Below are 25,601 nucleotides of genomic sequence, written 5' to 3' on the forward strand. Positions count from 1 at the left end.
CCTGTGTGAGCTCAGAGATACTAATACCAAGAGGATCAAATTAATGTGAAAATAACCTATTTGTAATCTATAAGTCAGGGCTATAAAAAATAATCTTGCTGCAGGTCGACTCCTTCAAGCCTTGGCCATGAATATTTTTAGGTGTAAGAAGGAAGTTTTGGGGCTGAAGAACAACAGAATGACCTTTAATGAGATGATTCTTTAAGGGTCCCTAAAAATGAATAATGCCATACAATTGAAAACCAGCACCAACTAGAGATTTTAATCTCAAAAGGTGTAAGTTAGACTATGGCTAAAACAGAAAAAGACCCCACGGTGGGATTGCATCTTGCCAGTAGCTCTGTGGCTCTGGCAAGTAATTAATCCCTGCGCTTCAGTTTCTTCATCTCTGAAGCAGGTATAAAAGATTACTACTTTGGAGATTACTGAAGATAATATAGTATATGTGGATGTCTTTTGAGCTTACAGGTTGAAAATGCAAAACAAAGGTATTAGAGGGGCATAACAGTCTCATAAAAATTAGGGCTCCTTAAAGCTCACATTTCAGAAATAGAAGAGATAATCCTAAATGGCCAAACGGAGGAAACTATGAAATTAATTTACCACAGAGGAAAGGCCTGTGTTCTGTATAGTCTCTTTGGGGTTTCATACAGGTCAGTATTCTGATTCAGAGAACAGATTCCTCACTAGACAATTTGAATAAAAGGATTACAGCCTGCCAGATGGCTTACAGAATTATTAAGGCTGTTGAATAAAAACCTGTAGGATGCAATTCCAGAATCTTTTCTCAAGTCTGTACTGCAGAACCAGGCTGCCAAAGTAGCTGCTCCTGACAGATCAGGAAGCTGCTTGTGAAACCAGGAGGCACCCTTTATTGCATATATAAACATAGGACTGCCTCAGGCTAAGCCACTAAATCAGCTACCATTTACAGGTTCCAGAACAGCATCACAGTGCTCCATTCAGGAAACCTCATGTGCAAAACCAGGAAGCTGCCACTCTAGCTTCAAGGTCCCCCAGTCATGCCAGCTTTTCTACTACCCAGAATCTATTTCTGCTACATCGGCAAGCCTCAGAGACAGAGTTTGGCTCCAGAACCACGCTACATTTGCTATAATCCACATTGATCAAATACATGCCCAATATCCCATTTATCTCAGTTCAAATTTCAAGTCTCATGTGATTGCATCTGAAATGCAAGCTGAATCAAACCTGGATCACCAGCTGAAAACAAATTGGAGAAACTTCAGTTTTAGCTTCCTGCTCTTCACAGGAAAGGGAAGTCACACTAGAAGAAAATTGGAACAGATATTCTGAGCCAAACCTCCATAATTGCATTAGACTTCACCCTCACTTCTCCACATTCAGCTCTGAAAATTCCAAACGGTTTTTTGTTATACAGAGAATTATATATATGGCCCATCTTTGGACCAAAGTCTAGAACATTCCTACTGTAAATAAGTTCTTAATAAGTATATATTCAATAAAATGACATGAGGTTTAAAAAAAAGGCGCACAAATTGAATGTCCATATTTTTGTTTTTCTCCACATAACACAAATGGTTTTATGCAATTCTGATATGGTGGTGATTTTACAATCAGCCAACACATAGTGCAACACCTTTAAATTTTAATGAAAAAGTAGATAATCTACTTTAATTACAATTTCAAGAAAAAAGATGCATCTACATACTGACTTTACATACGTACAGAAAAACTGGACTTTGAAGCCCTAATGTTTCAAAAGTATTCATTTCCCTCCATACAAACCTAGTGTATTCTGCAACAGTACTACTGATTTTAAAAAAGAGAAAGTGAATACACTTTTCAGATGCAATGCTTTGTCTTTCATTTGTACAACTCACCAAGGTGGTTTTCGCTCTCAGCACCTTGGGTTAACCAGGATGTGATCCAAAGCAAACCAGCCTAGAAGTTTAAGGAAAAACCCCTTCTAGCAACCTAGTTACCTATCCTTTCTTCTCCTATGAAGAAGCTGTCCCCACCCGCATGATTCGGAACAGCATGTTGATGTTGTTGCTTCGAATCGCATCCCGACAAGCAGTGATCACCTGGTTCTTTGGTTTTCCAACTGTAAGAGAAGAAACATCAAATCCATATGAGCCAAAAGATTATTAAAAGTGAAATTATGAATCAGAGGCTATCTATAAAAACAACATAAAACTAGGGTAGAAAAGAGTTATAGGTAAGTACAAATTTAACCAATTTATCTTACCATTCCCTAAAAAAGATACATACCCTTGTAAGGGACTTTATCACAAACCAAGCTTAGAAACTATCTCACACCTAGAAACCAAGAGTCAGTTTTAGAAATAATCTTTGCTAAGTGGATATGAGCTTTGATCCTTTTCTATAAAAGGAGGTCAAAGCACTGACCCAAAACAGCAGATTCCAGGTATAAATCTCTAGCTGATATTTCTGCTTCCTTTGGTTTATTCTGTTGTTCTTTTTGTAAATTTTTTTTTTTTTTTTTTTTTTTTTTTTTGCGGAACGCGGGCTTCTCACTGCTGTGACCTCTCCCGTTGCAGAGGACAGGCTCCGGACGCACAGGCTCAGCGGCCATGGCTCACGGGCCCAGCTGCTCCGCGGCATGTGGGATCTTCCCAGACCGGGGCACGAACCCGTGTCCCCTGCATCGGCAGGCGGACTCTCAACCACTGCGCCACCAGGGAAGCCCCTCTTTTTGTAAATTTTAAGTTGGACACTTAACTCATTAATTTTCAGTCTTTTTTATTTTTTTCTAATAGGAGTATTTAAGGCTTTCCTCTTGAGTATATGTCACTAGGTTTTTCTTTAGAGGATGCAGCAAGATCTAAGAAAAGGAGCTGAAAGTGTTCTTTCCCTCTGAAGTCTGCAGACTAAAGCCAAACAATAGGCTGACTGAAACTCAAGTGAACGGTGCTAACTTCAGTATGAAAGGCATCTTTATAGATACAAGCCCTGATATGAATTCTTGAAGCTACCACCATCTTCAGTGGTTCTCACCCCAAAATTACAGACGAAATACAGTGCTACAAAAAGAGACTTACCACGTAGACGACCTGCCCTTTGAATCGCTTGATTTACTGCTTTGAGGCTTCCCAACAGCTCTGTGTGATTGTTACAGCGAATTTTATATCCATTGAGCAAGTCTTTATTAAGGTCATATAGTTCCATATAGCGATTCTTCATTGTTTTCCTGTGTACATCAAGAGAAATTTTACACCACTGTACCTCAATATGGCAGGCTTAAATGAAAAGACTTGCAAACTTCTTAGACATTAAAAAAAGGAACAAACCAGATTTTTAGCTGTATTGTCATTAAAACAGGGTAACTGCTAAAGTCTGCTTTGAAAACATTGAGAATTTTCTATGAAATACTCTGTTTCTTCCAAATAAATGGAAGACAAGTGGCCTTCCTTGGTTATTGATCCATGGTTTGTTTGAACTTAGGAACCAAGAATTATCATGCCCATGATATGAGGGGTGGGGAAAAGTGAGTAAGGTGATAAGCTATCTTCCAAGCTTCAGATTAATACTGACAGTTTCTTGTAAAGTTAAACATACACTCACTATACAACACAGCAATCACATTATGCCACATTTCACCCAAAATAAATGAAAATATGTCTGCAAAAAACCTGTATGCAAATGTTTATAGCAGGTTTATTCTCAGTCACCAAAGTCTGGAAACAACCCAAATGTCAATTAACTGGTGAATGGATACACAAAGTATGGATATCCATACAATAGAATACTATTCAGCACTAATAAGGAATGAACTACTGATAACTTGCAACAATATGGATGAATCTCAAAGGCATTACGGTAAGTGAAAGAAGCCAGACCCAAAAGGCTATATATTTGTATGATTCCATTTATATGACATTTAGGTAAAGGTAAAACTATAGGAAGAGATATTAGATCAGTGGCTGCCAGGGCCTAGAGGTTAGGAGACGTACTTGATTCTGGTAGTAGTATAAATTTCCCCAAATTTATTGAACTGTAAACCTAAAAAGGGTGAATTATCTACATGTATATTATAAATTATATATCAACTAACCTGGCTTTAAAAAATACAATGTATATCTGATAGTCTCTAAATTAAATATAAATAAATCAAGAAAAAAGGAATTTAGAGGTTGCTGGTCACCTCTCTCCAGTTTAGCACAGTCAAATGCCTAAAGCCAGCAACATCTCTTTCACTTAAAAAGAAAAAAAAAAAAAAAGAAAGCCAGAGAGGGGAAAAAAAGGAGGAGCCCTATAGATAAAGTTGGCCAAAAAAAGCAAAAATCTTATATACCTCAGAGAAAACAACTGGAAGAAAATGAACTGGAAAGAGGTAAAACTATCTCAATTTACAAATAATACAGCGTACCTCTGGAAAAACTGAACTATAAGATAATTCAGTAAAGTAGTAGACTACAAAATCAACACAGAAAAATCAATAGTGTTCATATAGACAAACAAAAAACCAGTTAGAAAATATAATGTGGAAGAAAGAGCCTATTTACAATTGCAAAAAGAAAATAGCTACACCTAAACCTGACAAGCAATGTCTGATACCTACATGAACAAAACCATAAAACTCCTGAAGTACATAAACATGCCTTGAGCAAAATATAAAGACATACCGCATTCTTAGTAAGACTGAACATCACTGAAACAATGTCAATAATAAATTTAATGTGATCCCAATAAAACTACCTACTTTTTTCTGGAGCTAAAATAACTGATAAAGTTCACAGAACAAACAAGCATGAGTAGCCCGGAAAACCATGAAAAAGAGCAAAAGGGTTGGGGGAGGGGCACCTAGCCATACCAGACATTACAACATACAAAGCATTTTTAAGAAAAGAATCACACTGTCAAATGAAGAGACAAGACAGACGGATAGGGCGATATAGAAAATCCAGAAATAGACCCACTGCATATGGAAATACATTATATTATTATAAAGGCAGCATCTCAAATCAGTGGGAAAACAGGCTTTTAAAGTAGTATTACTGAAACAATGTGACAGTCACATAGAAAAAGATAAAACTGAATTTATAACTTACACTGAACACCAGGATAAACTCCAACTGTAACAGACTTAAATGTAAATATACAAAATACTAAAAGAGGGCTTCCCTGGTGGCGCAGTGGTTGAGAGTCCGCCTGCCGATGCAGGGGACACGGGTTCGTGCCCCGGTCTGGGAAGATCCCACATGCCGCGGAGCGGCTGGGCCCGTGAGCCATGGCCGCTGGGCCTGTGCGTCCGGAGCCTGTGCTCCGCAACGGGAGAGGCCACAACAGTGAGAGGCCCACATAACGCAAAAAAAAAAAAAAAAAAAAAAAAAAAAAAAAAAAAAAAAAAAAAAAATACTAAAAGAAAGTATAGGTGAATTTCTCTACAAATGGGAAGTAAGGAAACTTTTGTAACTAGAACTCAAAATGTAGAAGTACCAAGGAAAAGATGGATCAATTTGACTACATAAAAAATTTTAAAAGCTTTTATATGCAAAACCAAAAATCTAAATAGGCAAAAGAAATAAACAATTTACAGGGAATTCCCTGGCAGTCAAGTGGTTAGGACTCCAAGCTGCCACCGCAGGGGGCATGGGTTCGATCCCTGGTTGGGGAACTAAGATCCCTCATGCTGCCTGGCATGGCAAAAAAAAAAGAAAAAAAGAAAAAAAGAAACAATTTACACACCAAAAGAAACACAAATAGCCCTTAAAATAATGAAAAGATGCTCAATACTGCTCATAATAAATGAAAATTAAAACAACAATGAGACCATTTCTCACCCACTGAATTGGTAAGTATCCAAGAGTTTGCCAACATACTCCATTGACAAGACTAAGGGAAACAGGCACTCTCAGAGGAGAATGCAAAATGATATGACAGCTATGGAGGGGAATTTGGCAAAATCTTGCAAAACTGTATACACATTTATCATTTTCCCCAGCAATCCCATTTTAGAACTTTTCCCCAAAGATACCTGAGTAAAAATATGAAAAGATTTATGTAACAAAATTATTCACTGCAATATAATAGCAGAAGAGCAACCCAAATGTGGAGAACTAGCTGAATAAACATCCAGAGAATAGAGTATTGTGCAGCTATAAAAACAAATGAGAAGTATCTCTGGCTCCAGACGCGCAGGCTCAGCAGCCATGGCTCACGGGCCCAGCCGCTCCACGGCATGTGGGATCTTCCCAGACCGGGGCACGAACCCGCGTCCCCTGCATCGGCAGGCGGACTCTCAACCACTGCTCCACCAGGGAAGCCCCCATATAAGGTTTTAATAAATATGTAATAAAATCAAACCAAAAAGGAAAAAATATCAATCCCCTAAGATTGACAGCAAAATGAACCAAATGAATCTAACTGTATATCACACTTGTAGCATGACCAAAAAAAGAGGAATTATTTCAAATGACTTTAAAATATAGTAATTAGAGTAAAACTCCCTACTAGAACACACTCTAAACACACAAAGAACTAGAAAAAAAATCTTACACCATTTTCAGCAATCATACTGTTGATAGTAATATTGGTATTATCCTTAAATGTTGTGTGTGTACCATAAGATAAAGCCAATAGTTTTGTTGACAGTGGTTAGAGACATGATTTCCAATGTGAGAGAGAAGAGATACACCGTTAACATCAAAATTAAGTAAGAGCCTGTATTCATAAATTTGAAGTGGAAATAGTATGAATTCATGATATATTTGCTCATTGAAAAAAATATATACATTACCTAGCTTTATCTACGGAAAAGGTCTCAAATCAATATCCAACCCAGTAGCAATGAGCATCTCTAATGCTCAGACTATGATCTCCATTTCCCACTATAAAGGACCAGGATTGAAGAAATAGCTGATTCCAGATTCAGAAGAGGATATATACCAGATAAGCCTAAAACATCTTGTACAAGAAAACAAACTAATGAAACTAATAGGTCTGTCCAAAGGTATTGATAACTGCAGCCAACCTGAAAAGGCTTCTACTGGCCAAAGACAGGACAACTAAGCCACCATAAAGAATATGTGAAATGGCCTGAAGCACATTAAAAATGTTAATAGGATTTTAAAAATCTCATTGGTCAACTTGGAGATGCTAGGGAACCAACTCATTATTTTAAAACTGATAGTGTGTCATTCCAGTACAAACTGTACCTCAGGGAACCAAATAATTCATTAATTCATGAGGGAATGTTACTCTTTATAGAAGTACTTCAGCCAATTTACAAAGAAAAAATAACAATTAAAATATCACTATTTTGCAAACCCCAGAATAATTGATTTCAGCAGTGATCATCAACAGCTGATAACATAATAAAAAGAGACAGCCAGACGTCACATGCATCCTCACAGAAGTACACAGCACCACTTATGAAGCATTCTTGCTAAAAAATTGAACCTGGATCTGATCAATCCTCTATATCTAACTACCATTTTCACAGAAATACAGGGGACAGAAGAATAATACTAAACATTACCACAGGATACAATCAACAAAATCCAAAGTGGGAAACTACAGAAGACGGAGAGAGTTAGGAGAAAAAGTGAGCAAGCAAATATATGGATTAAAAGAGATTTATCAACCAAATTCAATGTATGGTCTTTGGTCTTTGAATCTTGATTTGAACAAAACAACTTCAAACACACAAACACACACATATACATTTGAGACAACTGGGGAAATTAAACACTGACTAGGTATTTTGTGATATTAAGAAATTATTTTACATTTTTCTAAGTGTGATAATGGTATTGTGGTTATTGTTTTTTAAAGATTTATTGTCTGAAATATTTGTGGCTAAAATTATATGATGTCTGGAATTTGCTTCAAAATAATACAGTACCTAGAAGAGGAAGAAGGTGAATGTGGAGATGAAACAAGATGAGCCCTTGGTTGATGACTACTGAAGCTAAGTAGCTGCTATAGAGGAAGTCATTATATAATTCAATCTACTTTTGTGTTTGAAATCTTCAACAATATAACTTTCAGAAATCACTGACCTCTGAGCAAGACCATTTTAACTATCTGCTAATGATTCAGGCCTTTCAGAAAAAAACAAGCAGCACCTTAGGCAAACTCTTGCCTCTAAAATGCACACATAAACTTCACCTATCATTGGTGAACTATTTCACTGAATCCACCTCAGTACATTTTATTGCCAAGATAAATTTTGCATCTTAGCAAGAAGCTAGACATGCACAAATTTGTTTTTAACTTTTTATTCTAAACTATAATACATATTCAGGGACTTCCCCAGTGGTCCAGTGGTAAAGAATCTGTCTTCCAATGTAGGGGACATGGGTTTGATCCCTGGTCGGGTAACTAAGATGCCACATGCCACGGGGCAACTAAGCCTGCACACCACAACTACTGAACCCACGCACCTCAACTAGAGAGCCCACATGCCACAAACTACAGAGCCCACGTGCTCTGGAGCCTGTGCACCACAACTAGAGAGAGGCCCGAGCGCCACAACGAAAGATCCCGCATGCTTCAACGAAGATCCTGCATGCCGCAACTAAGACCTGATGCAGCCAAAAGTTAAAAAAATTTTTTTTAATATTAAAATATAATACATATTCAGAAAAACTCAAAAAACAAACGCTTGTTAACTAGGTCAAGAAATAGGACATTGCCAACATTCAAGAAGATTCCCAATGTTTTCTCTCTGAATAGAGTCCCCTCCTCCCCAAGGAGAATATACTATCTTAAATGATAATCTCTTCCCTGTATTTCTTTATATTTTTATCATCTATGTATGCTTCCCAAATGATATAGCTTAGTTTTGTCTGTTTCCAAACTATATAAATGGAAGCATTTTGTACATATTCTTTTGAGTCTTACTTGTTTCAATCTCCATTATGTTTGTAAGATTTGTCCATGTTGTTACATGTCATCCAGATACGTGCATTCTCATTGCATGTAGTATTCCACTGTACAGATATATCATAATTTATCAGTTATATTAGTATGGATTGTTTCCACTTTGGGGTTCGTATGAACGATGCCTTTATGAACATTCTTGAACTAATATCCTGGTTTATATGCACAAGTTTCTTGAGGTTATAAACCAGGAGAATTGCTGGATCATAGGGTGTGCACATTTTCAACTTTACTGATGATGCCAAGTTATTTTCCAAAGTCTCTGTACCTATTTACACTCCTACTAGTAGCATCTGAGAGATGTTACCCCATATCGCTGACGCTTTCAACCACGTACCTGTCCTAGCCATGGTAAATACTCACATGTCCCTCATCAGACGAGCATCCTCAGCTCGAACCAGCAAACTTCGGATCAGATTAGAATTATCAGCCATGTCAGCACTGAGCTTCTGATGCACTGAGTGATATTCATCCACCTGGAGACCATGAACACCCAGGAATTAAAAAGACCTCACAGAGACTTCCCTGGCAGTCCAGTGGCTAAGACTCTGAGCTTCCACTACAGGAGCCATAGATTTGAGCCCTGATCAGGGAACTAAGATCCCGCATGCCACATGGTGGCCAAAAAAAAAAAGCACCTCACAAACGTCTTGAAAGCTAGATAAATTGAAAAGACACTATGTATTATATACCGAGGCCCTTTTATTTCTTATTTATTTATTTATTTATTTATTTATATTTATTTTTGGCTGTGTTGGGTCTTCGTTGCTGCACGCAGGCTTTCTCTAGTTGCGGTGAGTGGAGGCCACTCCTTGCTGTGGTGCATGGGCTTCTCATTGTGGTGGCTTCTCTTGCTGTGGAGCATGGGCTCTAGGCGGGCAGGCTTCAGTAGTTGTGGCACGTGGGCTCAGTAGTTGTGGCTCACGGCTCTAGAGCACAGGCTCAGCAGTTGTGGCACACGGGCTTAGTTGCTCCGCAGCATGTGGGATCTTCCCAGACCAGGGCTCGGACCCATGTCCCCTGCATTGGCAGGCAAATTCTTAACCACTGCGCCACCAGGGGACCCCCACCCTTTTCTTTCTGCCGTTCACTTGCCCCATCTTAACTATCTCCCGGGTTTCATCTCCTCCTGTGCTTCCTCCAACCCTCAAAATGACATTCAATGTGAATCTTTCCCACGTCTTAGCAGCGTGAGCCCAAGCAACACAAATATTAACATTTTAGAGATCTGGGGTAGGGATGTTGTTATAAGTGGGGACAAATCACAATCCTTTTCTTTTTTGATTTTGGGTTCTTGGAAAGCACTAAACCAAAAAGCAAAGTAGATACAACAGATAAGATGACAGGCTAGCAAAGGAAAATGTTCATTTATTGTTTTTAAAGTGTCCCTCCAAACCAAACACAGAAAGCAGGGTGCAAGAGCTAACCACTCACTTTTTTTTTTTTTTTTTTTTTTTTTTTGCGGTACGCGGGCCTCCCACCGCTGCGGCCTCTCCCGTCACGGAGCACAGGCTCCGGACGCGCAGGCTCAGCAGCCATGACCCACGGGCCTAGCCACTCCGCGGCATGTGGGATCTTCCCGGACTGGGGCACGAACCCGCGTCCCCTGCATCGGGAGGTGGACTCTCAACCACTGCGCCACCAGGGAAGCCCAACCATTCACTTTTATAAAAGATATCTTTTTAACTCATGAACTCTCCAATACTAGCTCAATTTTTATTTTAAGAATTTTCAAAAGTTCTTTAAAACATGACTATCATGTAACATATGTACATTTGTAGTACCATTAATTTAAGAGAAATATTTCAAACATTATTAGACCACAATGTTCTCTCAAATGCACCCACCAGGTGCCCTCACCTTAACTAGCACCTTTCGTAATTCCTCGAAATAGACAGGGAAATCGGCTTCTACCTGAAGGTCCTCAATAGCAAAAAATGATGCCATCGACTGGATGATATCACCAGCCAAATCAATATCATCAGTATTTATAGTGATCTATCCAGAGAAAAAAAGACAAGTTAGCATCCTTGGACATTAAAGATGAACTTGGCTGAAACTACCTGAAATTCCCCATATCCAACACATTTATTGAACATAAATGTATATGTGGTGATAAATAAGGATAAGGTCTAGCCCTCAAGTAAATTACAAACCACATTAATTATTTCTAACAGCAGGCAAAAAAAAATCAATCCTCTTGCCTTATAAACTGAACAACAAGGTCATTCAGACAGTGAAAATGTTTTGTCCTCCTCTGTATTCCTAAACTGTCCCAAATTAGGCAAGGAGTGGGTGAAGGGAAGCGGGGAGAGAGGCAGAAAGCCGCTGTTATAGACTATACGCCCTTGTCAGAGGTAACACTAACAGACTAGGCTGAAACACGTGGTTTTACGACCTTCAGATTGGTTTCACCTGCCTCACTTTACACTGAACGTTAAATGTTACGTGAGAAATCTGTGCCCGTGACAGTAAAAATTACCTCTCCACTAAGTTTTATTTTTATACACAGCTGGCCACCGTTCCGCAAGGATGTGAAACACATTTGAAATGGAACATTCTGAATGTTAGTGTCCTCTGGTAATAGAAAGTTCTGGTTGAGCCACATAAAAACCTTAAAGATGAACAGGATGAAATGAATTTCCATTTTTAAAGTACAGTCATTACTAAGAGTTATCCTGCTTTCTAGTTTTACTCCTTGGAAAAATAAAACAAAACAAACAAAAAACAAAGAATTATACTTCACCCCCACCAAGAAAACACTATTCACACTCCTTTTTCCCACCCCATGCATGTTCTTAAGTAACATTCATAATTATGTCTGGTTCCACAGCATGCGTAATTTTATAGCATTTTCTACTTAGACATTATCTTATATGCAATGTGGAAATGATTCAGGTATGAGGCTAATTCTTTTTACATGATAGCTCTTCTGTGGCTATATCCTGTTTAAAATCATTCCATTCCACTCTTTAAAAAATTTAAATGAAGTTTGCACACATACAGCACAAACACAGAGATACATCCACACTATAAGTAAAGAATTAATTTTAATATAAATAATAATACTTTACAGTGGTTTGCTACACAGGTTCCACATAAGGTCCACCTGTGAGGACTTTTGGAAGGGGCCACCTGTAGAGTTTCATGTTTCACAGGCCAGGAAGGGGCCTGAGAATCTACATGATTAAAAGCCTCACTGAGAATTCCAAAGTCCAGCCAATGTTAAAATCCACAGGTATTAGTCCTTTAAACTTTACAAAATGCTATTATACCAATTATGTAATCCTCAGGGGCCCCCTTGTGAGGTAAGACTATCCTCACCTACAGATAAGAAAACTGGGGCTCAGACTGGTGAGGGGAATTCCGTAAGATCGCTAAGAATTTACTAGTTAAGGTAGCACTTGAACCCCAAAAATGTTCCCATTTCCAAGTCCCCACTCTCTTTCCATTCTGATGCACGCTCCTCTTGGAACACTAGATCCAACCACACTAAGACTATAAGGAAGAGAGGAATTGAAAACTGGGAGGAATTCACCTGTGACTAAGGATTGCTTAGATAATAAATTATTAATAATTATTAATTATTACTAATAAATTATTCAAAATAAATATTTCTGAATTGATTATCCAAAATAAGTATTTTTGAATAATTTTTCAAAATGGGAGAAGATATTTTAGCAACACTTTTGGTACAGGTTATAAACAATCCAACTCCAAGCTACATAACTCTTTCATGTCATATTTACTGCTACCAAATAACACGTTCATGTAATTTTCCCCTTTCTACAAAAAAACATCCAAAGGATTCTAAAGTGCAAAAGTGTTGAAAGAGAAAAGCCAGATACTCACCCTCTGTGCCCGTTCTGAGATGATAAAGTTGACATAACTGAGCGGTTCACTGGCAGAGTCCGGGCTGGTCAGCGCATACATGGAGAAACGGGGGAGTTGTCTCGTCAACTCAAACACATGAAACTGGGTGCTGTGGCCAACCAACGGAACACAAGAGAACTGTTTATGTAGAATTTATTTCAAAGGGCAAGGCCCAGAAAATAAATGTAACGTCACTACCAGGTCATCAAGCTGACATTTAAGGGTTTCAATAAAGAAACTCCCCCAGCCCAAAAAAGACTTGAGGGTTAAAGTCCCATATGTAGGGGCTTCCCTGGTGGTGCAGTGGTTGAGAGTCCGCCTGCCGATGCAGGGGACGCGGGTTCATGCCCCGGTCCGGGAGGATCCCACATGCCACGGAGCAGCTGGGCCCGTGAGCCATGGCCGCTGAGCCTGCATGTCCGGAGCCTGTGCTCCGCAACGGGAGAGGCCACAACGGTGAGAGGCCCGTGTACCGGGAAAAAAAAAAAAAAAAAGTCCCATATGTAATGGTGTTTGGGATTTAGTGACATTATGAGTCTGTACATATTGGGCTGGCCAAAAAGTTCATTCTGTAAGATGTTACGGAAAACCCTGAACGAACTTTCGGGCCAACCCAATACATGCCTGCACCAAGGGTTTAAAACACTCTAAAAGGAATGTGAAAAGGTTTTTATCTTCCAAAACTCTAGTGGTTTTCTTTCACTAGCTGAGGTTACATATGACTCTCATGTAAAGGTGCAACCTAACCTTGTAGTCTTAGTGGCCAAAACTAAATCATCCTTTAAATGTATTTTTGGAAGTTTTGTGAATGAGATCATCTGACTAAAACCAGAAATAACCATCTTAAACTTACATACTCGTTATTTTTTTTGAAAGATTTCAAATTAGAGAAATAAGAGGTCATAGGAAACCTTGCCTGGGTGGGAAGAACCATTAAACGGCTTCTCCGGCCCCAGAGAATCCATGACATAATGGGAAATCCACACATTTTGCTCTCTAACTGCTCTCTGGAAATGAACTGTGACTTTCAAAGGGTCACCTGCTCCTGTAACCCACGAAGGTTTTCAAGTGCAGATCCACAGGGACATCTTTGGGAGGTGTAATTGGGATGCGGATGGAGCTGGAAAGGCTGTGAATGCTGGGATGCACCACGTGGCTTTCACCTAGAAAAATTCCCTCTGCAAAAATCAATACTGCTCGGATGATGGTGTCTGCAGGGAAGAGAGAAGACAGCAGTCCAAGAACCACTCCAAGATGGCACAGGTGCCAACACACCAGCTCCAAGTAACAACTTACCATTAGAAGTGGAAATGCACAACTCTGCATGGGCAGCCTGCACCTCGCTCCCCAGACTGACGGAGAGGGCAGTGTGGAGCTTGGTGTTGGCCGGGATGATGCCCCGATGCCCATCAGCCTCATTCAGTGGACTGCTCAGTTCGGCCTGCAAAACATCCCACCCACTTCCAACTCAGTCACCGGAACAGTGAACTAATGTTAATTTTAAATACCATGGCTATTTAGCTTCAGAAGACAGATCCCCCATCATCTTATTCACGTGATTCTTTAGACTTCAGAGGACTCACCTCATTAGTGCTCTCGCTCTAACCTGGCTTTTCCCCGAAGGAAAATACTCTCATCCCTTCCTGTGGTTAGGGTCCAGTGTCCCCCAGCATGTCTTCTATATTTTTCTGCATTTTTTTTTAGTAACTAAAGAAATTCACTTAGTATAGCAAATTCAAATACAGTTATGCATCGTGGGACAAATTAAAATCCTACTCCCCAGCTCATCCTCCAGCCAGTTTGGTACATACATGTACATATAAACACGTGTGTGCACACGCACGCACGCACACATACACACACACACAGCTTCTGCAGTTGTCAATTTTTATGTTATTTGTTGTTGAAAAAGATAAAAGTTACTCTATACATATTGTTCTCACTTCCTTTCATTCAGTAATACCACAGATACCCTTCCATATCAGTCCCCATATATATACTTCATTCTTTTGAGCTGCTTAATATTCCCCAGCCCACAGTCCCTACTACTGATCAAAAGTTAAGTTGCTTCCAACTGTTCCCTGCTACATATAGTGCTGCGGTAAATGTCTCTGAACACTCATGCAAATACTTCCATAGTTTAGCTGCCCAGCAGTGGAATTTCTAGGTTAAAGGATACACACCCTCTTCATTCTGACACTAGCAAAAAGGCAAACCATCTGTGCTTCCACCAGCGGGGAGGGGGAGCCCACACCGTGGCAGACGCTGAAACTCTTCTTTCACAGCTGCCAATCATCCTGGTCATTCTCAACTTCTCAGACTCCCATGGGCCCTCCACATTAGGACCTACCTTGGCATTGTCCTCATAGTTACGGAGCTCCAGCAACAGGTTCTGCTTTTTCTGACTCAGCTCTCGGATCAGGTCCTGCTCTACGCTGGTGTCCATGAGGTTCCCTCTCATCTCAGCTGTGCCTGGCAGGTATCCCCGGACTGACAAGAGGAAAAAACACTCACCAGACTGAGGGATAAGCCCAGGTACAGCCAGGTCTACTTTTAAGTCATCAATTACCTGTGCTTAAAAGCTAAGTTTTCATTTCCCCAACTTAGGTGAATTTATTAGGATGAAACGATATCAACACAAACACTGAATAGTGGAATTTCCTGGTATTCGGACCCAAATCAAAATCTGACTTTTCAAGGATTTTTCCTATCCCAATTTACTTTCCCCATCCACCGAGCAGCAGATTAACTGTATGTGGCCATCCATCCGGTAATCTCCCTCCACCACACCAGCAACTGCAGAAGAAAAGTTGTCCTTAAAGATGACCTCCCCAGTTCGGTCACTTCGAGCATCGACCTAAAGATAAAACAAGAACTTGAAAAATAGCTTATGCTACAGTTTTTTAAAATTAACACAAAATTTTAACGTTGAATCAGCTTTAAAATCAGCTATGGTCTAGAAGTTTTCAAGAGTATTCCATGGGGCCCTGTGGCTTCTCAGGACGTACCTACAACCATCAGGGCCAAGGGGCCACAATCAGCTCTGTTTTCTTTTTCTTATTAAGTAAAAGCTGTTTTACATACTGGCCTGCACATAGTATTTCCTTTGAAGAAGTGGGTTGCCTGAGAGGCAGTACATTTAGAATATACAAAACAGTGCAAAAGCCCAAACTGCCTGGGTTTGAATTCCAGCTTTGCTACTGGGATCTTTTTATGCCTGTGGGATCTTGGACAAGTCTCTTAACCATTCTGTGCTTGGCCTCCTCATCTGGAGGTCAATAATTGATTGATCTGGAGATCAATAATAAGAACATGAGGAAAATAACTGTATCCACACCTCAGAGTTGTAATGAGGCCTAAAGGAATTAACACGTGGTAAGCACTCAGAACAGGGCCTGGCACATAGAGGCGTACAAGACATGTTAGCTCTGCATACAAATTTTATCTTTACTATATGTAAATGTATACAATATAGTTATAGCTAAAGTTTGAAAAATGCCAACCTAGCCCAATCTTCCACCATATAACCTTTTGTAATAGCCCTGTTTAAGAGTCCCTCTTCTGGGACTTCTCTGGTGGTCTGGTGGTCTCAATGCAGGGGGCCCGGGTTCGATCTCTGGTCAGGGAACTAAGATCCCACATGCCGCAACTAAGAGCCCACATGCTGCAACTAAGACCTGGTGCAGCTAGCTAGCTAATAAATAAATAAATAAATAAACAAATAAATATTTTTTTTAAAAAAGAGTCCCTCTTCCACGTACACTCCTGAGACACCTCAGAGAGCCCTACTATCCTCTGAGTCTCCTCTTCCCAAGGGAGGCAAATAACTAACCAACCCATCAGAAACAAAAGCATCTCAAAACGACAATGAAGGATAACCACTTAAAATGATGACTTTGTTCTAAGCAAGAACATATGCATTATATTAATAAAAGGCTAGCTACAGAAAATCTAATAGAGCAAGCATCTCAGTGACCACTATTTCTGTCTTTTCATAAACATCCTTCTGGGCAAAACTTTGCAATGAAAAACACTAATTTAGGTCATAGCTTACTACTAGTTCCTACCCCTTGTCTGAAGAATACCATGCTCTTAATAACAACATCAGTTAAGCCTGAAAAGTATGGATGCTAAAGCCTGTAAAGTAATGAATGGCCCGTATTAACCAAAGCTCTTTGCACATTAACAGAACCCTCGAACTCAGATTGAACTGAACTTGCTTCTTTCTGACTACTCCATGGCCTTCAGCATTGCATTTCCACAATATTTAGCAAACAAGAGGGTTCATTTGCTAACTAAGAAACAGGACTACGAATTTATATTTCTGTGGATTTTCTATTCTTTTGCTTTATCCAACATGAAGGTTTTGCCTTGGAAGAGAAGATGAGCCTCCAACTCAACAAATGACCTACTAAAGAAAGAGTCAGTTGGCTAGTCGCAGTTAATTTAGTAATTTTGTACCTACATTCACCTGTTGGATCTGTATATTTTCTTTTTAATGCTATTTCTGTTAAGTGCAGATATCAATTTTTCTACTTATATAATGAACTGTATAGTTTCTTATCTTTTTTATGCCCTACAACAGATTATATAATAGAAATTTCTTAAAATTTTGAAAGCATTTAACGAGAAAAACATCTAGGTCCAGAGTCAGATCTGAAGGTTACTTTCGATAACTTCTCAAGTCAAGTAGTTTCTAATTCTCGAATCAACCATAATAATTTATATTCCTCCAGAACAGGGTCCCCTTTATGGATTTTCAAGTTTCTTAATAAGCAACTACATGGTCTTCCTTTATCATTTTTAACACCCATTGCCAAAGACAAAACCAAGTGGAGAAGTAGCAACCAACATAACAGTTTTTTAGAATCTGTTTTTCACACAACACCAAAGGAAGGTTACAAGGCACTGGCCAAAAGTAAAGAAAAATCAAAGAAGAAAAGATAGAATTAGCTGATCTCCTCCAGGCAATCGGCACTGACAGATGAAAGAGCTAGGGCAAATGGTATCCAAGGAGATCCGACAGCTACTGAAGCAGTTGCTAACAAGATAATCCTGACTTGCCAAAAGACTGTAGAAAATTCTGATCTGAAGTTAAAAAAGGAAAGAAGCAAAAAAATTCTATTTTGAAGTTCTAGCTCAGAAAACAATATGCTAACATAATTCTTCCCATTAATCCTGTTTTTAGTCAGACTTGAAGATTTACTAGAAAAGAGCCATACACACAGTTCATTATTAGCTTATTAAAAATCCTTTTTTTTTAACGCGCTTATGCTTAGGATCAACTTGATTAAATTGATTCTCATTCCTTCAAGGAAGAGATTCAGGAAGAACCTTCCTAGAGATTTTGCCCAAATAGCGCTTATGAGATGGAAAGGACACTCACTCACTCTGCAGTGTTGATAACTAGAGCAAGAATTAAAATACATGGGAAGATTATAAAGTTACATTTGAAAGCACAGCCAAGGAACTCAAGTTTATATTCTCATGTTACTGCTCTGAGTCATACAGCCAATGTATCTCAGACAATTATTACTTTAAATCATACTTGAACTCTACTGTTTAAACTTACCTTCCCATTGGACCAACCGGTTATCAGTTCACACACTCCATCAGAATTAAGGTCAAAAGCATGAATGCTCATGGCATGATTTTTGGACTGAAAAGGAATTTCAACAATTAGTACATAAGTCTCTCAATAAGTATAAAATCCCTGAATCTCAGAGGCTTAATCATACTAACTTTAATTCTCCAGTATCGGGCTGTTTTGTCATAAACTCCAACTGTGCCATTGGAAAGGGCATAACCAAATCGACTGCCATACATGGGACAAAGAGAGGTGATTATCTGCAAAAAATAATGATAAACACACAGTTCATTAAGGCTCAATTTAATGCAAAGAGTGGCTTTATAAAACTGCATGCCTTGCTATAATATAAGTATGTTAAAATTAGATTTAAATGCACTTCCAATCCATTAGAGGGGAATGCATTCCCCTTCTCTATGATCCGTGTCATCTATTTCAGAGTTGGATAATCAGCATTAAATAAACTCACAAAATTTACTGTTTTAGATTGAGCATATGTAGCAAGTTTCAACAAATTAGTAGTTTTTAAATAATAAAATTAAGGAATTAAGGAGGGAATAAGCCACGTACACAAGATCTGGAATATGTACAATAGATGTTACACACACTAACTCAAAATGTTTTAATTATTATTCCAGTTTCCTTATGATATCCTACAGCCTAAATTTTAAAAGGACTTGTAAAATCCACAATTAAACATCTTTTAAGTGTATACTTTTCTATGACATAATTTATTGTTTGCTAGAGATGAAAGACGTTTTTTAGAAGAAAACATAATCCTTTGAAAAGCAAAAACCCAGCACATGGATTTCTGTATCTAACAATATATATAATGTATATATTATACTGAAATATTTACAGAATTATTAGAGGATTTAACATACTTAAGAGGACAAAATTTTAGATACTGAAAAAAATTATCCTTAAAAGTTAAAACCAAAGTTTAATGATATCTATGATCCTGCAGATCTACTTTCTAATTCTGACACTAATACAAGAGATATAAAGAAATAAATTGTATAAAGCAGAGAATAGTTGTGGAATTTCTTCTACACCTACAGCTTTTCTATAAAACCACCCACTTCACTTAACTCTGAATACAAAGTGCTGGGTAGGACTCCAGAATTATTTAGCTCAAGGCATTCTTTTGGCAGTGCTGTTCAACTGCCAAATAAATTATAATTTTGCTGATGTGTGAAAAGACATTTGAACTAGGAACAAAAATCAAACCAAGAGGACAGGAAAACAGCTCTGAAATGAACAATCTCATGAAGGCCACATTTTCGTAAATTTAGCCCCAGTTTCCCTCGGTCCCTTAGTCCTTCATTAGCTCACTAGTTTCTTCTTTTGCAGACTAGAGGATCAAGAGGCACCTCAAATCCCTTGCTCTATTTCATGTTCTTCTGTCCTTTTCCAGGATTTAGGAAAGAGGTGTTTCAAAGAATGCACTCCCCTCACATCTTGTATTGACAATAAGCAGAAATCCAACAACACCCCAATGATTCCCTAAAAGAGAAAAGATTTACTACAAAATTTTTTTTAAACAAAAAAAAATTTTTTAATGTATTCATTTATTTTTGGCTGCGTTGGGTACTCGTTGCTGCTCGCAGGCTTTCTCTAGTTGCGGCGAGCGGGGGCTACTCTTCATTTTGGTGCACAGGCTTCTCGTTGCGGTGGCTTCTCTCGTTGCGGAGCACAGGCTCTAGGCATGCGGGCTTCAGTAGTTTTGCCACGTGGGCTCAGTAGTTGTGGCTCGCAGGCTCTAGAGCACAGGCTCAGTAGTTGTGGCGCACGGGCTTAGTTGCTCCGCGGCATGTAGGATCTTCCCGGACCAGGGCTCGAACCCGTGTCCCCTGCATTGGCAGGCGGATTCTTATCCACTGCGCCACCAGGGAAGTCCCGATTTACTACAAATTTGAATGAAAGGGAAATGGTAATGCAGGACACAGCACCTACAGGCCAGTGATTCTTAAGTTTTTGTTTTTTTGTTTTTTTTTTGCGGTATGCGGGCCTCTCACTGCTGTGGCCTCTCCCGCTGTGAAGCACAGGCCCCAGACGCGCAGACTCAGCAGCCATGGCTCACGGGCCCAGCCGCTCTGCGGCATGTGGGATGTGGGATCCTCCCGGACCGGGGCACGAACCCGCGTCCCCTGCATCGGCAGGCGGACTCTCAACCACTGCGCCACCAGGGAAGCCCTTAAGTTGTTTTTTTAAACAGGGTGGTGGCAACCCCCTTCAAGAATCTAATGAAAGCTAAGGATCTTCTCTCTAGAAAAGCACACATTAAACACATACACATAAACAAAACCGCCCCCATATGGACACACATCTTCAGACTGTTGCTTTTGGCACTCACTTCTCCCCTTCATTTTCCTCCATCCACAGCTATTAGTTTACAACCATAATAACTAAGACTGCATAAAAAGTATAGTAAGTCGAAGTAAAAATCTATAATAAAGGTAAACCAGTTAAAATCATTGATAACACTTTTATATATCAATATGCACCTTTTGCTTTGTGGTCTCCCTTTTGTAGTCAGGGAAATAGAAGCCTGACACCCCTAGACAGCTTTGTAAGTGGCGAGAAGCGAGGATGAGTGGCCAAGGTGAGTTCTGAGGCTGGTGCCCTCAAGCTTTTCTGATACAGACTCCCAAACACCACCTGATTCAGTTTTGCACAATCCCATCATTTTGATCTCCAAGACTTCCTTCTGTTGTTTGTTTTTTTTTTTTCTGTCCCTTTACAATGGTCACAAGCCATTGCTCCTTTATCCCTTTCTCCTTTCTTAATTCAGAATATCCTAATTCTTTTTTCTGTTTCCATCTTGCCCAATCCTGGAAAACCAGCAGCAAATAAATATCCTAAGAATACCAAAACTACAAAGGATAAGAGTAATCTTCAATGTTTTTTTTAAAAAAAAAACTCTTTAAGAAACATCTCAGGTTCAATTACATGAGTAATTCTAATCACAAAGAAACTAGTCAAGTTCTCTAACATCTGATTTTTAAGTTTACCTATAGAAATGTGCCTAAGTACTTAATTTGAATTAAGAGAAAAAGTATAAAAATCTCATTTACACACTTTATTCAATATTCAACCCCATTTAATACACATGAGGAGGAGGAGGAGGCACAAAGCTACAAATCCTGACCATATGCCACTTAACAGCCATGAGCTTGTAAGAGAAACTTAACAGGGAAACTTAACATGTTCCCTCATCTGTAAAATGAGAACTAATAATACCTTCATAACAGGGTTGTTGTAGGATGAGTAAGTTCAGTGCCTGGCATATTTCAGGTGCATATTTCAGGTGCACAATAAATGGTTGCTATTATTATCAGTAGTATGTATTAGCTCATTAAAAGAAATACCTTTATGTGCTCAATAATTTTTCTGTATTTAATCAGTCTTTTCAAGATATATCTTGATAAAGGATATTTAAAATGCTTCTTTCTCTGTAATGCACAGCTCTGTTTAATCCCCACAGTTTTTACCCTAAAACTGTCTGGGTTGTGAGAAGATGTCCCAGCACTCTCCTTTAATGTTACATTTGACTATGCTAATTTGTCAAGGTTATCATAATTCTGATACCTTCTTACACTTCTTACCTCTGTTTCTGTCATTTCTGCCACAATCTCATCTTCTTTAAAAACTCGGATATCAAAATCCTCAGATCCAACAAGAAGCTGAAAGGAAAAAAATCATACGTATTTACTTCAGCGAGTGAACACAGCAAAATTTCCAAAAATAAAACAAAAAAATCGCATGATACTTCGTATGTTCCTACAGCCACCCAGGAGTTCCAACTTCCCAGTAACGTGATGCTCAGAAAGGTTCCTTCCATTGAGAAGGTCAAGATTCAGTCAGTGAAGAAAAAGTGGTTACTATAGATCCTGCCATGTGGGCTGCACCTCCTACCCAGAACAAGTTCTTTCACCAGGCACCTGAAAATGTTCTTGGTTTGGTGTCTTTCTGCCTGCAGGTGGAAGCCCTGTTTCAAAAGCTGGAGCCCAGTATCCGTGGACAAGTGGAGGTTAAGTCAATGCCCAACCCAGTACTTCACTGGCTGCTCAAGAAGTTAATTTCTAGAGAAACCATTAGAATAGTTTAAAAAGGCTAAGAGCCAATCTCTAAAACTTTCAGATTACTGAAAAAGTTGGCTAAAACTGAGAACTAGGTACGATTTAAAAGCATTGGAATCAAGTTACAAGACTGTGAATGTGACTGCGATCCCATCAAATGTTCTGCCTTCTCTCCCTGTCAGGTGTCTTTGAAACATCATGGTCTTGATCTCTGTATTAGACAAACACAAGTAAATTATTGTTGAAAAGAGAGGAGAAAGACAAATGAGGCCACTTAGCTCATCATTTAGGCAACAGAGCACCAAAATCACCTGTGAGAAGCTAACAGCTCTCTCAACACTGATGTCACCGTCAGGGGAAAATGTATGTACTCAGCTGAGAAGTATACACAAGTGAAGTATCTCCTCCCGCACGTACCTCTTTCTTCCCATCACCATCAAAGTCACACAAGGCCAAGGAATGAACATTATCTCCAGTAACCTGAAAATAGAACCAAAATCATTACCATACCATCTTTTTTCACTTAATCCAAACACAGGAGCTACATGAAAGAGAGGATGATACAAACCACTAATTTAAAACTCTAATTACTCATATCCTTTTTTTAATGTACAGAATTATAAACATTGTTCTATTTTGTTTCTATTATTCATTACAGTTAGTGGTAAAAAACAAACAAACAAGACCTAAAGAACATTAAAAGTAAAAATGTTTAAGAGTACTAAAGAGAGTATTTCGTTCTTCATACCGTCCAAAAGAGATCATTTCCTTCATGATCGAAACCCTGCAGAGCACAATTTCCACCAATAATTGCAAGAGGAGAGGAAATGTCTCCCAATGTCCCCAGCACAATTGCATTGGCCCCATCTGCTACCTAAGAAAGGAAAAAAGACAGGAACTCTCAAACACAATGCTGCATGGGCACACTGGAGGTAACATATACCCCTCTTTTTATTTAGATACTCAGAGTCGTCTGTCATCATTTCTGAGAAGCCACATGGTCTCCTGAGAGGCAGGCCAGGGCTGTCCACTGAGGACCGTGTCTGTGGCTTATGCGTGCTCATGCAAGGATGTGCACAGACCCAGGATAAACTCAGGCCCTTGGTCTCTCACACTAACCTGCTACGATAACCTGCTACAAAATCCCAGGCTCTCTTGGACCACCAGGTTCTAAAGGCCAAATTCCCCAGAGAATCAAGACTTATGCCTTTAAACACCCAAACTTTTGTAACCTATTTTAACTATTTTAGATGGAAATCTTTTTAATACTTATTACTCAGTTCTCTCACTACTGCTCTTTTTAATCGTAAAGTAAATTGTAAAGTACTAAAAACTACAAACACCTATAGACCCACCATCCAGACATAATAAGTGTCTTGACTTCTTGAATAAAGTACATAAGCACAATTTAATTTATTTTTGGAAGATTCGAGGACATCTTTGTAAACACTGTTTATTGTATAGGAAAATAGTCCTTACTTACATAATCTTTAAGTAGGAAAACTATAAAAAATAGATTGGCTATAAAAAAAAGAAAAGAATTCATAAGAAGCCAAAACTACTAACTGGTCAATCAATCAAGTTAAAAGGTAAAAAAAATAAACTGGGAAAAATAACTGCAATATATAGAACAAAGACTTAATATTTCTTGTTAATAAGAGAGTTGATACAAAGTAAATAAATAAGAAATGGGTAAACACACCCCAAGCAAAAATAAATAAATAAAATAAACAGGAAATTCACAAGAGAAGAAATACAAATAGCCAACAAGTATGAAAAAATGTTCATTCTATAATACATCATTTTTGACTTTTCAGATTAGCAAAGATGAGACCTATTGTTCGTTAGGGTGTGATAAAACAAGCACTCTCATATTCTGAGGGGTAGGTGGGAAAACAGTAGTCTTTCTAGAGAGCAGTTTAGCAATATCTAACAAAAATTTCACTTAGAAAAGGTTTTTAACTCAGCAATTGTAAAGCTGAATTCTTGTGATCATTAATTTTATGTGTCAACTTGGCCAGGCCATGGTACCCAGATATTTGGTCAAACATTATTCTAGACGTTTCTGTGAAAGTATTTTTTAGATGAGATTAACATTTAAATCAGTAGACTCTGAGTAAAGCAGATTACCCTGTAGAATGTGGGTGAGCCTCATCCAATCAGTTGAAGGCCTAAGTAGAAAAAAGACTGACCTCCCTTGAGGAAGGAAGGATCCTGCCACCAGACTGCCTTTGGACTTGAGCTTCAACATCAGTTCTTTCCTCTGTCTCTATCCTGCTGGCGTAACCTGCAAATTTTGGACTTGCCAGCCTCCATAACTGCATGAGCCAATTCCTTAAAATAAATCCATCTCGACTCCCTCTACATAGATAGATAGATAGATAGATAGATAGATATATACACACATCCTATTGGTTCTGTTTCTCTGAAGAATCCTAATACAGTCCTAAACTCAATTTCAGTCTTATACAAAAATACAACAGTATCTTTTTCACACTGAAATAGGCAAAGATTTCTTAGGACAGAAAGAGCACTAACCATTAAACAACAAATTGATCAGCAAGACTTCATCAAAATTGAAAACTTCTGCTCATCAAAAGATACCTACCTATTGGAATGAGCCACATATTGAGAGAAAATATTTATTTTACATGAATCTGACAGAGAACTTGTGCCCAGTATATCCAAAGACCATCTACGAATCAATAATACACCCAAACTACCAATAAAAAATAGGCAAAAGACTTAGATGATTCACAAAAGAAGACATACAAATTTTTAAAAAGCACAAGAAAAAGTGTTCTACATCACTGGTCACAAGGAAAATGCAAAATGAAACCACAGTAAGATACCACTTCACACCTACTAAAATGACTCAAATTACAAAGACGGGCAACACGAAATGCTGACAAGAAATGTGGAGCAAATGGAACTCTCACACATTACTGATGGAAGTGTAAAACAGTACAACTACTCCTAGGTATTTACCCAAGATGAACTAAAACATATGTCCACAAAAAGACTAGGACAAAAATGTTTACAGAAACTTTATGCATAATTGCCCCAAACTGGAAACAACCCGGATGTCCATCCCACATGTCCATCATCAGAAGAATAAACAAATTGTGGCATATTCACACAATGGAATTACTATTCGGCAACAAAAA

General features: G+C 38.7%; 1 protein-coding gene across 1 annotated transcript in view; it reads right to left on the reverse strand.

Moving 5' to 3' along the window:
* Nucleotides 1-1,520: 1,520 nt before the first annotated feature.
* The window catches only part of BBS2 (Bardet-Biedl syndrome 2), a gene marked incomplete at its 5' end in the record, with an annotated part of 31,502 nt that continues 7,421 nt past the window's right edge, over nucleotides 1,521-25,601 (reverse strand). The window contains 15 exons of the mRNA XM_079723515.1: nucleotides 1,521-2,089; nucleotides 3,048-3,196; nucleotides 9,256-9,368; nucleotides 10,753-10,890; nucleotides 11,375-11,506; nucleotides 12,745-12,874; nucleotides 13,805-13,976; nucleotides 14,062-14,206; nucleotides 15,116-15,255; nucleotides 15,487-15,622; nucleotides 18,338-18,424; nucleotides 18,508-18,612; nucleotides 21,961-22,038; nucleotides 22,852-22,914; nucleotides 23,183-23,304. Coding sequence (XP_079579641.1) covers nucleotides 1,983-2,089; nucleotides 3,048-3,196; nucleotides 9,256-9,368; nucleotides 10,753-10,890; nucleotides 11,375-11,506; nucleotides 12,745-12,874; nucleotides 13,805-13,976; nucleotides 14,062-14,206; nucleotides 15,116-15,255; nucleotides 15,487-15,622; nucleotides 18,338-18,424; nucleotides 18,508-18,612; nucleotides 21,961-22,038; nucleotides 22,852-22,914; nucleotides 23,183-23,304 — 1,817 coding nt within the window. The 3' untranslated portion in view covers nucleotides 1,521-1,982. The remainder of the gene's footprint in view (nucleotides 2,090-3,047; nucleotides 3,197-9,255; nucleotides 9,369-10,752; nucleotides 10,891-11,374; nucleotides 11,507-12,744; nucleotides 12,875-13,804; nucleotides 13,977-14,061; nucleotides 14,207-15,115; nucleotides 15,256-15,486; nucleotides 15,623-18,337; nucleotides 18,425-18,507; nucleotides 18,613-21,960; nucleotides 22,039-22,851; nucleotides 22,915-23,182; nucleotides 23,305-25,601) is intronic.

This window comes from Hyperoodon ampullatus (assembly GCF_949752795.1).
Source record: "Hyperoodon ampullatus genome assembly, chromosome: 18".
NCBI classification, from domain to species: domain Eukaryota; kingdom Metazoa; phylum Chordata; class Mammalia; order Artiodactyla; family Ziphiidae; genus Hyperoodon; species Hyperoodon ampullatus.